The sequence below is a fragment of the Eurosta solidaginis genome, chromosome 1 (assembly GCF_040869045.1).
Source record: "Eurosta solidaginis isolate ZX-2024a chromosome 1, ASM4086904v1, whole genome shotgun sequence".
Taxonomy (NCBI): domain Eukaryota; kingdom Metazoa; phylum Arthropoda; class Insecta; order Diptera; family Tephritidae; genus Eurosta; species Eurosta solidaginis.
The window spans coordinates 392,150,763-392,168,411 of record NC_090319.1 but is presented as its reverse complement, the minus strand read 5'-3'; the positions used below and the strand labels follow the sequence as shown (position 1 = coordinate 392,168,411).

At 37.7% G+C, this 17,649-nt stretch overlaps 1 protein-coding gene across 1 annotated transcript; it reads right to left on the bottom strand.

Moving 5' to 3' along the window:
- Nucleotides 1-5,172: 5,172 nt before the first annotated feature.
- LOC137245652 (GTPase activating protein homolog 3) lies at nt 5,173-6,572 on the bottom strand. Its single transcript, XM_067776673.1, has 2 exons — nt 6,451-6,572; nt 5,173-6,368 (listed from the first exon to the last, which is right to left on the bottom strand). Exons 1-2 carry the CDS (start codon nt 6,473-6,475, stop codon nt 5,431-5,433), a joined length of 963 nt encoding a protein of 320 aa, XP_067632774.1. The 5' UTR covers nt 6,476-6,572; the 3' UTR covers nt 5,173-5,430.
- Between the last annotated feature and the right edge of the window lie 11,077 nt (nt 6,573-17,649).

The window sequence follows — 17,649 nt, the reverse complement described above, 5'->3', positions numbered from 1 at the left end:
GAAACCGGACATAAGGAGAGTTGTTATCAATATTTAAAGTACGTATATACGTCAGATATTGAGTTGAACTTTACCGCTTTTTGTGACACTTAAATGTGGTTGGGGTTGGACAAATGATGCCGTAATGAGGAAAAGGTTAACATCACTTGAAAGAAATCGTTACACTCGCAAATGTGTTTCCGTCCCCTTTACAAACTTCCACGGTATTCTTGATTTATAGTTAGAAATCGGAGGTAAAACATATCGAGTGCTGAGTGGAATGTCACCCTATCTCGGCTGCCGTTTTGAAAACGCCCTATCTCAGAAAACGTTTGAATAACACCTTATTTCAAAATTTGTTTCAAAAACGCCCGTTTTCAGAATTCGGTTAATGACCGCCCTTTCTCATAAACACGCAAGCCAATGTCAAAATGTATTGAACTTGAGCTCAGAATTGGCGTTTTTGAAACAAAATCAACCGAATTATGGAATAGGGCGTTTTTAACAAACAACAAACAAACAAATTTTGAAATACAGCATGATGAAATTGATATTTTCAGGTCATGGTTCAATTATATGGTTGGCTCATCTGTAAAGCAACAAAATCATTGTGAATTATCATTCACAATGAACAAAATATGTCTGTACAAATTGTCAAAATCTGTGTATTGGTGTTAGTGCGAATTATATGGAATGGAAACATAAAACTTAGCAGTTTTTGTATGTGTAAGGAAATGTTGCCAATGTGGTGGTTTCATTTTGAGTTTGCCATCTCCTTTTGACAATCCCTTCGGCCATGCAATGAAATAAATAAAATCAGCTGATGAGATGAGCCAACCATATAATTGAACCATGTATTCAGGTGTTCTCATCCCGTTGACGTTTTCCCTTATTCTGACAAGTTCGGCGTGCATAATTTAGAGGGTTGTGTATCATACATAACAGCCTTTGACTTCTACTACGATCGGAGTAGCTTTTACTATAAAGATAACTTTGTATTCGCCAAAAGATTATAGACAAAATTTTGCAGAAAACTTAATTTTTGAGGAAATTTGTAGGAAAAATTTAGTACTTTTGTAGTACAAGTAAATACCGGCAAATAGAGCTGCCGAAAAAGTGAGGTTATTTTGTTGAAATCACGGGGCATGGTATAAAAAAGGTAGTTCAACTTAAAAATATTTGACGTATTTGGGGATTTTTGAAGTCTCATAACGGTTGCGTTGTCATTAGGTTACTGTTTAAGGCGAAATTTTGGTTTTTCGGAATGGAAATTTCTTTCAGGATGAAAACGAAATGTTTATCTGAGACAATAATAATATTCTTTAGCACAATTTATGTGCATATATATCGATTGAGAATACCGTAAACATGCAATTTTATTGAAAAATAGTCACTCATACATTGGTTAATGACTCATATCATTATGCCAGATTAACTCCAAGACGGAAAAATGCACGAAAAATTCTGTTGTTCTATCATAGTTCTAGTATGATGCCTCGTCAGTGAATATTTCTCAGGGCATGTTGAGAAAAATTGTACCTCCAAAAGCGGCAGTGAGTGGTAGGTATTTAGTTTGTTACGTTTGTGGGACGCCACATCCATGTCAATGCTAAAAGGGCACATATGTGTATAGGCGGGGCTTGCCCCAAGGTGACCCCTGGTATAACGGGCATAAGAGCTCTCACAACTATTGGCTCCTGCATGACAATTTTCTTCCTAAAAAATGTTTTAACAACTCCTTCCTCCAGCGCTACGCTGGAATTATATAATAAACTAGCAGACCCGGCAGACGTTGTTCTGCCCTAAATTTGGCCTATCTGCATACATTTTAATAAGCTTTTTCTGTCTAACTCTGCCCTACCCCTCTACACTTTTTCCTAATCTTTTTATTCACTCCCCCCTCCGTCTTTTTCGGTTCATCTCCATCTTCGTCTCATTCTATCTCTTTCTCAGTCTCCTTCTCTCTTTTCTCCTTCTCTCAAGTCCTTCTTCTTCATCTCTTATTGCCAGTCCCAGAGGGTGGTATGTATTTTGTTCCAGTCCCATTCCGAGTCTCAGTCCCAGTCCCACTCCGAGTCTCAGTCTCAGTCCCAGTCCTAGTCCTAATCCCAGTCCCATTCCGTCTCTGGTATACTTCCCGGAAAAAAGCATCGTAAATACTAATATAGGCAAATTTATATACGAAATTTCAGGCAAATCGAATAGGACGTATGTAAATAGGTATGTGGGTATTATTAATTCTTGTCTTTGTTTTGGCTTCGCATGCATATTTATCAGTTTTGCCAGGTTAATGCGACTAAATCGAATATCACAATGAACTTTAGAGCTCTCAGCAACAGCTTTCATTTGATATCCATAATACACACACATTCTAGAGGTATCCGGGTCCATGTTTTGGCCTATATCTCGAGACCCTAGTCACTGACCGGTGTAAAACTTACTCTGTACTAAAGCATACATCAACAGCTTCAATTTGATACCCATAATGTAAAAACACATTCTAGGTGTATCCGGGTCCACGTTTTGGCCTACATCTCGAGACCCTAGTCACCCAGCGGCATAAAACTTACTCTGTACTAAAGCACACATCAACAGCTTCAATTTGATACCCATAATGTAAAAACACACCCTAGTGTTACCCTGATCCACGTTTTGGCCTATATCTCGAGACCCTAGTCACCAATAGGTATGAAAACTACCCTGTACTAAAGCACTCATCAACAGCTTCAATTTGATACCCACAATGTAAAAACATTGTCTAGGCGTCCACGGGCCCACGCTTGGCCTATATCTCCAGACCCTAGTCACCCAGGGGTATGAAAATTATCCTGTAATATAGCACTCATCAACAGCTTTCATTTGATATCCATATTGTATAAACACATTCTAGGGGTACCCGGGTCCACGTTTTGGGCTATATTTATTTATTTATTTATTAGTCTACAAATTTAACAATTAATCAGACTAAATATAGTACGGATTACAGATAAATATAACTCGAGACCCTAGCCTCCCAGGGGTATGAAAATTATCCTCTACTAAATCACTCATCAACAGCTTTCATTTGTTATCCATATTGAATAAACACATTCTAGGGGTACCCGGGTCCACGTTTTGGCCTATATCTCGAGACCCTAGTAACCCAGGGGTATGAAAATTATCCTGTAATATAGCACTCATCAACATCTTTCGTTTGATATCCATATTGTATAAACACATTCTAGAGGTACCCGGGTCCACGTTTTGGGCTATATTTATTTATATATTTATTAGTCTACAAATTTAACAATTAATCAGACTAAATATAGTACGGATTACAGATAAATATAACTCGAGACCCTATCCTCCCAGTTTTATGAAAAATATCCTGTACTATAGCACTCATCAACAGCTTTCAATTGATATCCATATTGTATAAACACATTCTAGGGGTACCCGGGTCCACGTTTTGGGCTATATCTCGAGACCCTAGCCTCCCAGTTGTATGAAAATTACCCTGTACTATAGCACTCATCAACAGCTTTCATTTGATATCCATATTGTATAAACACATTCTAGGGGTACCCTGGTCCACGTTTTGATCTCAAAACCCTAGGCACGTAGCGAAAAAAAGGTAGACGTTGGCCGATTCTCAGACCTACCCAATATGCTCACAAAATTTCATGAGAATCGGTTAAGCCGTTTAGGAGGAGTTAAGCCTCTAACACCGTGACAGAAGAATTTTATATATTAGATAAAAAAATAAAAAAAGTGGACTTGTAGCCAATTTATCACCACTCAATTTCAAAAAAATTGAGTTTAAGTATGCTATACTCTATAGAAATTACGGTGTATAAAGTCCTCCTTTGGGAAAGCAATTGACAAACGTGTAAGTTCTGTCAAAATGTTCTGAACAAACGTACGGACACTTGGGAAGGCTGTAATCCCTTGCTTTGCATACTTCGATCCAGAAATGACACTCCATAACTGCAACATTCCTTTAAATGTTTTGCGATTGGTTTTTAGATAAAAACAGCAACAGAGGCAATAGTAAAAATTTTATATTTTATATTTAGCTCGTCATTGTTTTAGCGAAGTTTTTACATAAATTAAGTATAAACATGTTTGTGGGCTTGTTCTAGGAATGGCAATAACATTCCCCGAAAGTCTTGGGTAACTGCCCAAGGGAAACTGGAAGGTTGGTCATGACGTGATTAATGCCATAGCGAAATGTTTTAGCCTTTGAGTATGTTAACTAGGGTGGGTCAAATTTAAAAGGCACATGCAGTTTCTGAATCTATCGGTCGTACTGAGTAATATTGTCCATGGGACCATAGGTCTGAAACGAATTTCGAGCCTCCCTAATTTTGTTAGAAAATTTTATGTCCCAATCCGAATAGCGGGTCTCACAAATAAAATACATGAAAATAAATGTCAAATTCGGATTCAGATTGGGATATAAAATTGTCTAACAAAAGAGGGAGACTCGAAATTCATTTCAGACCTATGGTCCCATGGACAATATTACTAAGTATGACCCATAGATTCAGAAACTGGATGTGCACTTGAAGTTTTTTTCCCCATTTTTCCCCATACAATTTGACCCGCCCTATTGTTAACCATTGTGAATTCGTACAAGTGAAAAATCTTTCTATTCCTCCATACCTGTAAAATAATAGCTGACAGAGAATGGCTGTCGCGAATGGCCAGAGAATGGAAGAGAGGTTTGTTTTTTGCCTGCGGTTATTAAATTGATCTGCCATGAATTGCCCATTTGTGTCGCAAATCAGTTTTTTTTTAAATGTGTATACTGAAAAGCAGAGTACATATTTATATTCATTTCTAAAATCTAGTGAACAGATAAAATCTGAACAACCAATTAAGCAAACATTGTAAAATATGTAAACAATGCAAAAATTTCTGAAAAACACTATTGAGCAAATAATTTAAGTAATCGAACAGCGTTTGAACAGGTGATCGAGGCTGTTTACTTTGTGAACGCTTTTATCAAATATTCGCCACTTGTATGAATTCACAGTTATGTTAACTTATTCATTCCGTATATTCGGTACATTCGTCTCTATTTAAGTATTTATGGATTCGTTTTTATATTTGGAATTTTATTTATATACTTATTTGGAACATTCGAACCTCGTGCCATAGTATCAAACGAACGTGTTTCCATAAATTTTTCTTAAATTCACTATTTCTTTTATGTATTTTAGTAATGATTATTTAACATTTTTTTTTTTAATTTTAACAATTTACTGTAAATTTTTAGTGATTACTTAAAATAATTGTTTAGAAAATTATTTAAACGGAATGTTAGTTACCATGTGTAAATGGTATGCGCAACACGAAAAGAGAAATTGTCGATAATTAGCAACAAAATTATACGTTTGTTCATAAAGGCCAACGTTGCATTGTCTACCGATATTAGATGTATTACGATGTAAGACATAATATGGTCTTCTACTGAGTTGCTGATGGAATTTTACTTTTCCTTCGTTTGAGTGCTAGTAAGTCATATTCGCTATCATCATTGTCCCCCTCGTAACCGATTTCCAACGAATTCACTGTACACATTTCATTCTCATGTAAGTTGTTAAGGCTAACATTTTCTGGTGATTGATAGACATCCATGCTTGTAACGCTGCTACAGCAGGACGCGTAACAGGAGGTTGTTAAATCCATTGGTTTATTACACTTGATTGTCTCTTGCAATTTTCCGCTATTAAACATATTTATACGATTTTTTAGGCCAGAATTGCTATTATTGTATACTTCACTACTAGGATGTTCCAATTTTGGTGGACTCGTACATGCGACATTATTATTAACTTCCTTTGTGTTGTTATTGTTAATTAGATTATTTATAGTGACAGAACTAATTGTTGGAGAGCTCAATGTATACTTCTTACTGGCAGTCTCCATAGTTTCTGTTCCTGTTGCATTTAACAGAGGTTCGGTGGTATCATTCAATGATTTACTTATAACATTCTCGAAAGGTGTACCAAGAAATGTATCGATTTTGTCAAGTGATTCCTTAGCACGTTTAAATATAACAAGACTCTCCTTCAGGACATGACTTTCATTTAGTTTTTCTAAATTTTGTAAAATCTTTCGAATGTCCACTTTACTGTCGATCGTGATTGAGGTCTTAGTTGAATTTGATTCCTTTGCGGTTTCAAACTCTTGTATAAGTTTTTTAATTTTGTTAACATTGGCATTTGGACTTATATTGCTGTTATGAGGTATTAACAAGCCTGATGATACGTCGTCAATTTCTTTTATGATATCTACTGAATTTTGAATAACTTCGTCATGTTTTAAACGCAGTTCATTAATCCTTTCTTTCAAATCATTCAAATAAATTTCAACACGTTGAGTTTTGATTGCTTCTGCAGGCACTGTGAATACATAAATGAAATAAAAGTTCTTAAGTGCTTATATAAACAGTTGTGTTAGACGGATATTGGCTTTGAAGCTTACAAAAAGGTATTTTAATGTTATCCATAGTCCTAGATTAGTAAATACAAATAATTTTGAGCTATTGAACCAAATACTTTTTTTTAAAGATTCAAAATTGTTTTTTTTTTTTTGAAGTTATTTCATGTACTTGCAGGTTTCAATTTTGAAAATTTATCGATATGCAACTTTGACCTAAATTGTAATGTTCCGATGAGAGTCGGATCATTTTTAACGTTTTCGAGGTGATTACGCTGTTTTTATTCCATTCTTCATCAAAGAGTGTGGTTGGCAGTGAAGATGAACCTATTAAATATATTTTTAAAGAAGGTTTGCATTTAAAATTCAGTGTCTACTAATAATTCAGAACTCGGAACTGATTTAATTCGATTTTTACCTACAAAAACATCGCTGCTGAGAAACAATTGATGAAATTATAATCTTTGTAGTATATACCTTTAAGAACTTTATCTACAAATTTACTGCAACACAAACCAACTTCGTAAATTTTAAACAAATATAAATAATGTCACCTAAAATCAAAGGTACGTTTTCAGAACGTCTGAACATGAACTGTATGTAGGTCGCCATAAAGTAGATGTGTATCACTTTCACTGTGTATCACTATCATCCACCGCCTGCAAACCATTCAAAAGACAGTGCCCGGATATATGTATAGAATTTCGCAAAAGTGGGCAGTGTCACGTCCCCTTCAAGGAAAATTTTTATTTTTTACGCAATTATTTGAAGCAGGTATCCAATATTTACTATAGAGATTCTATAGATGAGAAAATTGAGAAGAGATAGGTAAAGGGAGTGGCAAAACAGTGAGAGTGCGAGAGGCATAATAATGAGAGTTGGAATAAGAAGGGAAGGGTGAATTAGGATGATAAGGGAATGGAGAATGGTAGTGGGAGTGGGAGTTGGAATGAGTGCGTTGGTAGGAGTGGAAGGGTGAAGTAGGAAGAGAAGGGAATGGATATAAGAGGAATAATGGTATGGAAGATAAAGTAGACTAGGATGGCATAGATGGTGATAACAAGGGCGAATCTCTTTCAAAATGCACGCAAATTATATTTTTCATTTTATCTACAAAACTCATGTAATTAATGAAAGGCAGCATATTTTTTTTTGGTTTTTTTTTAATTATATTCAAAAAATTTTTTCTCCTTATTCATAAAATATTAAGGGCTTATTAAGCTATTATAATTCGAAATTCGTATGGAAATTTTATTTTAAAAAGCTTAATAAACCATTTTTGATTTTTATGAATATGGGTAGGTTTTTAGCGCTTGTTTTCAGGTCATAATCCAGTAATAAGCGATAACTGGTCATTAGATATAATTCTCGCACCATTTTTGCCACTAATTATAAAAGGGTTTAACTACTGGAGCGAACCGATTCCGTGGTTCAAAGTTTTCCCAAAGCGATTCGATCCAATGACCCGAACAGATTGAATTTTTAAGGAAATTTTCAGCCGTGTTTAGTAGCTGTCAAAATTTGTCTGCTATGTCCACCCCACCCTTCAATTAAAGTTCCTTAAATGCGTATTGACAATCCCACCTGAAACTGGTGTGCACGTGAGATCTTTCTTCTCCCTTTAGGGATACATTTTTTATATTAGTGCACACCGCATTGAAAATAAATATAAATAAGTGTTGGAAGAGGGATCCTCCTAGCTGCCAAATCTCAATTTATTATCTGCCGAAAGCTACTACATTTTGCAGAAACATAATTATTTGTGGTAAGCGGGGAGTGGCCTTTATTGCTTTTAACTGATGAAAACACCCGGGAGAAAAGGTTTAGAAGATTTTTTACTTGAGTTCTATTATTAATAATTTTACGGTAGTGATAAGTTTCTATAGTTGGGGGTGGTGCACTGAATTTTGATTTCAATACACCATATACCATTATAAAAATATTACAAGGTAAAACCGGTGAGAGCCAAATGACGTTTACAAAAAATTTTAAACTCTCACTTTGCTCAATTTTTATTTTTTAATTTTGGTTTTGCCTTCATAACAAAAAGAAAAAAACAATATATGTATGTACATTAGACTGGGTCGATTTATTAACCAATATCGCGCCATCTATTTTGGTACAGGATTTGGGCTCAGGAAAAAAACTTTCACTACGTATACCCAAAAAAATAATTTTCGAGCTTGCGAAATTTAATTTTTTTGCTTTTTTCGACTTTGATTTTTAAGGTTTTTTTCATGACCTACTAAAAAATTTTCATTTGTTGTAAAATTTTCATGTATACCCTGTCCGACCCTGTCCCACCCGAAAAATGTCTGCTAAAAACGTTGCGATAACAGTTTTTTGACAAAAAAAAAAAATATATATATATGGAAAACATACTTTTTTTCAAAAAACTGTTATCGAAAATGTTTTACCGGACATTTTTGGGTCGGACAGGGTATACATTAGGGTGGAGTGATACTCTATGGATTTTTTTTTGTAATAGCCTAGCAATGAAAAGTTGTCTTTATAAGAATTAACCAAAACCACCAAATATTATTTTCGTAGAATGGCGTTTTGAGGTGCCCCAAGCCCCAAGAAGTTGAGCAAAATAATCACGATTTTACAAAGCTCATTATTTATATATCTATTTTATTTCTTTTTTATAACTAAAAACGACAAATTTTAAATGGTGTTTTACAGTTTTTTGTTGATAATAGTATGTTTCTAATCAAGTGTATAAGTAAAAGTTTTACTGGCACATACTAGGCCATGAAAATCAGTAGGCTTTGAAATCAATGAGCACAATAACACCAAGCGAAAATAAATCAATGACAAAAAAAAAAAAAAAAAACAAAAAAAAAATATGTACCTACCGTCTTTTTCAAAGTTTAGTTGCGTTGGGGCACCTCTAAACATACGATGAGTGAAATAAAAATTGTCTACCTTATTTCTGATCTAGAGAGGCAACTTTCTGGAGGTCAGCCAAAAGAGATTTCGAAAAAAAATAAATTCAATCCACCCTAGTATACATATGAAAATTTTTTTAGTAGGTCATGAAAAAAACATTAAAAACCAACGTCGAGAAAAAGTAAAAAAAAAAAAATTGAAATTTCGTAGGCTCGAAAATTATTTATTGGTATGCGTAGTGGAACTTCTTTTCCTGAGCCCAAATCCTATCGAAAAATCGGTGGCGCGATGAGCATCTCCTTTCCTTCCTCCGCTATCAAAGTGTGCTGGCTATAGGAAAGCAGCATACTTTTTAATTTTCCTTGATACATTCAGCAGCCATAACGTAAACACCGTTAATGTTCGGGAAAACTTTTTTCTCGTATTCTTGATATTTTGATCCATCGTTAGTTTCCTCCTCTGAGCGGTTTAGGACTGCCACCTAAGCCAGGCTGAGAGAAAACCTCGGCACTGCAATCGGTACGAAGGAAGAAGCGTCGAATGGCAGAATGATGAGGCAACGTTCGGCTGAAGGCGGCCTGCTTTTAAGAGGCAGAAAGAATCCAGTCCAAGAGCCGCGAGGCAGGGCAGCCGCATGGACAATACAAGTAGGCCTCAAGCTGTAGGACAGATGGCCCCAATAGCGTGGTAGCAACCACCTCGAAAGCTGCAAGTCAGAGGGAGGACATCACAAGTGGCGAAGTGCCAGCTATGGAAGTGAAAGGTAAGTCAAAGGGAGATAACGCTAAGACTCCGGCTTTTCCCGAGAAGATGAGTGATGTGGCAAAGCAGTCACTGACTGTGGCGCTGGTTGATCGTAGCTATCCTTTCGGACAGTTGACTACTGAAGCGTGGAGATTTGTAGAAAGGGAGCTTATTAGCTTAATGCTTAAGATAATGCGGGAACAACCTGGTAAGCCTCTAATGTTCCGACACAAGATTGGACATTGGGATCTATACATTGATTTCCATTGTGTTGCATTATCGCCTGGCTCAGCGCTATGATTCCAGCTGACCTGATATGTGTTTAAAAATTATATAAAGAAAGTTCGCCAAGTGCTAACTTGACCTAGCGAGACAACTTAACTATTATTAGAAATCTCAACTTGAATACTATGCGGCTGATAAATTAACACAAACGCGCAATTGGGAAGAGCATCTAAATAACTACAACCTCTCTTGGGTGTCGATAAGCCGTGGTAAATCGTCAAATCCTTGTCCAACCTGAAAAAAACACAATGATAATATATTGTCACGGAAATTAGCATCCGTTTTATTTTTTATTTAAGTTATACCATCACTAAGGCGATGCTAAGGCCACGATAAGCAGTATTTACGTCAATAATCAAATCATGTATACACATATATAAGGCAGCCGAAAGATGTCACACACAGATGCATTTACTTATACGCCTATGTATGCGTGAGAGACTGTAAACTACAAACATTCACATCAATAATTCAATCATTATGTATCTACATAAATGAATAAATAATTGCGTCTACACATATGTACGTATACGAGCAGCGAAGCGGCAATGCACAAACACATGCATATATCTTATCTGAGTTGTCACAAGAGAGAGCAATAATTTGTGCACGTAGTTGTGGCTGGCGATTTTGTAGCCGAAACTAACTAGTAAGTTCTGGAAATTGAAGAGCCTAGAAGTATGCAGCGTAAACTATAAAAGCGGGGCAGGCGAGTAAGAAGTAATTCAGTTTGAGTTGAGCAATCAATCAGTTATTGATTAAGCACGCGATCTGGCGGCCAATAGTAGAGTTTAATTTGAGTTATCAATCAGTTTGGTTATTAAGCCAGCGAGTAACAAAGTATAAGTGTTATTGTGAAGTACTTTAATAAAGGCCATTTTTCCATTATTCAATATTGGAGTTATTTATTCAACAGTTTAGTGATTCGAACTTAGCAGAGGATTGCAAATAAGAGGATTTGCAGCAAATTCGTTACAATTGGTGTCAGAAGAGGAATTGTTGAATAAATTCCAGAGGACAACAAGGACATGGCAAAGTTCAGTGAATTGAAGATTCAGCAACTGAAGAAGGAGTTGGAGAGCCGTGGATTGAATACAAGCGGCGTTAAACTCGAACTTCAGGCACGGCTACGAGAGGCAATGGAAGCAGAAGGAATTGATGTGGACGAGTATGTCTTTTATCCTGATGAGGATGAGACAACAGCAAAAATTGAAGAGAAAAATGAAACACCGCAGACAGTTACGGATGGAAAAATGAGGTTTTGCGTGGACTACCGGAAGTTGAATGACGTAACGAAAAAGGATAGCTACCCATTGCCAAGAATTGACGACCTCTGGACTCGCTATCTGGTACGAAATGGTTTTCCACGCTGGATTTGAAAAGCGGCTACTGGCAAGTTGAAGTGAAGGAGGAAGATAAAGAGAAAACAGCCTTCAGTGTGGGTGATGGTCTTTGGCAATTTACAGTGATGCCTTTTGGACTTTGTAATGCACCAGCTACTTTTGAGAGACTCATGGACCAGGTATTGAAAGGACTACATTGGAAAACATGCTTGGTGTACCTGGACGACATCATCGTATTGGGCAAGAACTTTGATGAACATCTTAAAAACTTAGATGAAGTTTTCCAGAGAATAGCTGGCGCTGGTCTGAAGTTAAGTCCCAAAAAGTGTGCGCAGTTTAAAAAGGAAGTAAGTTATTTGGGTCACAAGGTAACGACAGAAAGTATCCGTACAGCGAATGAAAAGATAGAGGCAGTAAAGGATTGGCCAAGACCACAGAATCTGCATGAATTGAGAAGTTTCCTTGGGCTGTGCGATTTGTACCAAATTTTGCCAGCGTAGCCCATAGTCTCCACGAGCTAACAAGAAAAAATAAAGCTTTTGAATGGAAGAAGGAGCAAGAAGTAGCTTTCCAAACATTGAAAGGGCGTTTGTGCACTGCTCCAATGTTGGCATATCCGATTCCAGGAGCAACATTTATTCTAGATACAGATGCGAGCGGATATGTTATAGGAGGCGTTTTATCACAACTGGTTGATGGACAGGAGAAGGTAGTTGCATATTACAGCCGTTCGTTTGGAAAACCAGAGAGGAACTACTGCGTTACGCGGAGAGAGCTGTTGGCATTGGTAGAGTGCATTAAACATTTTCACAAATACCTCTACGGCCAGCGATTCCGTGTCAGGACAGATCATGCAGCTTTAAAATGGCTTCTGCAGTTCCGTAATCCGGAAGGACAATTGGCACGGTGGATCGAGCGACTCCAAAGCTATGACTTTTCCATTGAGCATCGAAAAGGTAGTACCCATGGAAATGCTGATGCAATGTCACGAAGACCATGTAGTTTGGAATGCAAGCACTGTTCAAAAGCCGAGGCTAAAGAAGACATAGATGTCCGGCTAATGACTATAACAAGTACAGATGAATGGGACAAGGAACAGCTAAGAAAGTGCAAGCTAAAAGATGCAGATCTGTCACGTGTTATGCAAGGGCTCGAACGAAATGAAAGACCAAACAGAGAAGAGATGTCAGCAGAGAGTCCCATTGCGAAGTCATATTGGGCACAGTGGAACAGTTTAGAATTGATGTCCGGTTGCCCTCATCGAGTATGGGAGAGTGAGGATGGTAAATACAAGAATAAACTGATAGTTGTTCCCAGAAAGAGGATTCCTGACGTGCTCAGCGAGCTGCATAATGGTCCAAGCGGAGGTCATCTTGGAATCACGAAGACGCTCGAGAAGATTAAACAGAGATTCTATTGGGTTGGTTGTCGTCAGTCGGTCACTGAGTGGATTGTGAACTGCGAGGTTTGCAGCAGAGCGAAAGGGCCCAGAACACGAAGTCATGGCCAGATGAAGCAATATAACTCAGGTGCGCCATTTGAAAGGATCGCTATGGATGTCGCCGGTCCATTTCCTACTAGCAACGGCGGAAACAAATATGTACTGGTAGTTATGGATTATTTCAGCAAATGGCCAGAGGTATACCCAATCCCAAATCAAGAAGCGGAAACGGTAGCAGAAGTGTTTATAAACAATTGGCTTGCAAGGCATGGTGTACCAATGGAGTTACATTCTGACCAAGGCAGGAATTTCGAATCAGCTGTCTTCCAGGAAATGTGTAAGTTATTGCGCATTCGAAAAACACGGACAACTGCATTGCATCCTCAATCCGATGGTATGGTAGAACGATTCAATAGAACATTGGAGGAGCACTTAAGGAAAGTAGTAGACAAGTACCATAAAGAGTGGGATACCCGCATACCATTATTCTTGATGGCTTACCGATCAGCAGTGCATGAGACAACGGGCCAAACCCCTGCAAAAGTAATTTTTGGCAATGACCTTAGACTGCCAGCTGATTTGAAGTTTGGGATAGATGCCAATGCGGAGAGAAATGTCAGGAAATCCACTAGTGATTTGGAAGAAGAGCTAAGAGAAATACATGATCTGATAAGGCAACGAACAAAGATTATGAGTGACAAGATGAAAGTCAGATATGATAAAGCAATTAATTCAGAAGGTTTTCAGGAAGGAGATTTGGTGCTGTTATACAAATCGCAACGTAAAAAAGGTTTGTCCCCGAAATTGCAGTGTAATTGGGAAGGCCCATACAAAGTTGTAAAACGGATCAACGATGTAGTGTACCGCATAAAAACCATCGGTAAACCACGAACCAAAATGAAAGTGGTCCATTTGGAAAGGCTGGCAACGTTTAGATCGAGAGATTTGTCTGACCGGGACGATCAGACTTAGGTGGAGGGCAGTGTCACGGAAATTAGCATCGCTAAGTTATACCATCACTAAGGCGATGCTAAGGCCACGATAAGCAGTATTTACGTCAATAATGAAATCATGTATACACATATATAAGGCAGCCGAAAGATGTCACGCACAGATGCATTTACTTATACGCCTATGTATGCGCGAGAGACTGTAAACTACAAACATTCACATCAATAATTCAATCATTATGTATCTACATAAACGAATAAATAATTTCGTCTACACATATGTACGTATACGAGCAGCGAAGCGGCAATGCACAAACACATGCATATATATTATCTGAGTTGTCACAAGAGAGAGCAATAATTTGTGCACGTAGTTGTGGCTGGCGATTTTGTAGCCGAAACTAACTAGTAAGTTCTGGAAATCGAAGAGCCTAGAAGTATGCAGCGTAAACTATAAAAGCAGGGCAGGCGAGTAAGAAGTAATTCAGTTTGAGTTGAGCAATCAATCAGTTATTGATTAAGCACGCGATCTGGCGGCCAATAGTAGAGTTTAATTTGAGTTATCAATCAGTTTGGTTATTAAGCCAGCGAGTAGCAAAGTATAAGTGTTATTGTGAAGTACTTTAATAAAGGCCATTTTTTCCATTATTCAATATTGGAGTTATTTATTCAACAGTTTAGTGATTTAGCAGAGGATTGCAAATAAGAGGATTTGCAGCAAATTCGTTACAATATCAATCGCCTTTAGCGATAAAACTCTGCGGACTCGAAGACATGCGGATCGGTTTTTGCCGGCAATTTGTAATGCGTCCTTGAGTAGACAAGGCCAGATGACGTGCAAACAGAGGGGAGCATAAACACAAACACGACGTGTGACCCGTTACCATCACCCCACAGAGATTGAAGAAGGCATGAAAAAAGCCAAACCTTCTAAATCATTAGGCCCAGATGGAGTAGCCATGCCAATGCTAAAATATCTTGGCGCTGAGGGAGTAAGCTATGTTTTCAAACCTGGGAAACCGGCTAACGAAGGTGAGTCATAACGACCGGTATCATTCCGTTCGCCAGTAGCGAATACATTGGAAACCTTCCCGGTCCTTCAGTTTACTGCGAATCTTCGCCTAACTACTCATCAGCATAGTTTCCGCAAAATGCATAGCACTACCAGCGCTGTCAAAAGCTTTAGACACAGTCAACCAAGGCACTCAACCAGGGCCGCATAGAGCCGAGCCGGGCCCCTGGGACAGTTCGCGTTTACGGGCCCCTAAAAAATAAACTCAATCCAGTAAAAAAAATAACATAACATACATAAATTTTTCAATTCACAATGTCAGTTTTATTTCATATAAAATAAGATTTACTGGAGCACTTACATAAATGAAATGTTAGATTTCATTGTTTGATTTACTTACATTCACCTTTTCTAAATATGTAGATTTTAAGAGCTTGAATCAGCCAAGGAAAGCCTTCCGTGCTTTTTGGTCTGCAAATATGAAAATTACCGATTCAAAACTAATCTGCGAGCAAGGCTGGACTCTAACGCCAATGTTCCAAGGCTTGTCAAGCGATTTTGGCTCATAGTAGAACGTAAAAATGTTGCACGCGAGACAATAGACTAAAAGAACGCTCCCCTTCAGCCACACTGACTGGAAGTGTGCAAAATATTCTTAATGCTATGCAGATGTTCGGAAATAATACTTCCATCTTCAAGTCATGAAATTTGTTCAGAAGTTGAAATGGTAGCAGCGAATCACATCCCACATTTGCTAAGTGTATGGCTTTGAGATGAATGATTTCATCTATTAGATCCGTAGAAATATCGATACCATAAATCGTTCAGAATGCCGCTGCCTTTTCTCTGAGCTCTTCTTCCGTCAGATCCTGATACTTTCACAAAAAACTAAATTTAATCGCAATGTCATTTACCGCTTCGAAACGTCTTGTCATGTTACCAATCAAGCAGTCCAAAAGAACGTAAAAAACTTGCTGTTTGAATTGAGTTTCGGAATCACACTCAGGTGATTCGCCAGGTAATTCATCGAACTGGTGCTTTCTTATCTTCCTTCTTTTCTCTGCGAAGGTATTCACAACTCCTATACTCCCTGCCAGAACCTTACATTCTTGAAGTATGATCATGATCGACCATTGATCCCTGAACTTCTTCAACTCACCAATCAGGCTACGTATATTTTCTGTTTCCACGTCCAGTGGGGCATTTCTAGCTTGCAGTACCAGATTTCGATTGTTGATTACCGTCAACACTTTGAGCCAAATGAAGGCTAAGAGGATACACTCAAATTTCCCCATATATGCTTCAATACCTTTCAAATCAGTTACTGTCTCTGAACTCAGATTCAAAAGCTTGATTTCATCAATAGCTTTCAATATTTGGGGAATGTGAGTTGCGAAAGGTTTCACACTATCCACATGAGCAGACCATCGTGTTTGTGACATGCTGTGCAAGGAGCAATTAGTTTTTTCCTTGAGAATTTCCCATCTCTGAGGGCTTGCGCTAAAGATATTATAAAATTTCTGCATAATACCGAAAAATGTGATGACTTCTGCACAACATTCAGCAGCTTGCACTCCACATAAATTTAAACTATGACAAGCACAAGGTGCAAATATTGACAGGGAGTTATCTCTCAGGATATAACTCTGCGCTCCTTTGTAATGACCGCTCATATTACTGCCATTATCATACCCTTGCCCACGGCAGTCATCCAGTGGAATATTGTGCTTTTTTAGAGTGCTGCGAATCAGCTCAGAGATAGCTTCTCCTGTTTTTGCGTTACAATCGACAAACTCTAAGAAGCGTTCTTGGATTTTCCATTTTCCGGAGTCCCTGTCTAATAAAATATAACGCAAATAAAAACAGTGAATCAGGGGTTGGATCCACTATTACTTTGTAATACTTGACGGACTTTCTCTCGCCTTCTATTTTTCTAATTACTTGACTTGCACAGATTTGTATGAACTCATTTTGTATTCCATCAGACAAATAATGTGCTTGGAGACGATTCTTTTTCGTTTGAGATTCCCTCACCTTCTCCAAATGTTCATAAAATAGGGGGTCATAATTGCTGATCAGTTCCAAAATACCAAGAAAGTTTCCATTTTTTGGATTTCCGTTCAATGAATTATCCCCTCTAAATGCCAATCCTTTTTCTCCAAGAAATAAAACAACATCAAGAATTCTGCGAAGTATCTCTCTCCAGCGAGCTGCTTCATTTTTAAAGGTTTCCGCTAAGAGAAAATCCACTGAACTTGCATTTCGAATTCCCATTTCATATTGGTGCCACTCTATATAGCAAGTTTTATGATTTTGACTATTTTCATGTTCAGGAATTTTGTCGTGTAACCCTTCCAACCTTTTTCTTTAGAATAATCTGAAGACTTTGTCAAAGATGTGCGGGTATTTTCGGAAATTTTGCTGAAAAGCCAGCATGGAAAACAAAAAAGCGCTTCTTTTGTTGCACTCCAAACGAGCCAATCACGCTTTACTATAATTTGAAGGAAATGGCGACCACTTAAGTTGTTGGGAAGTCGAAACAAAATGTGATTTTAAGTTAGTTTAAGCATTTTTGAC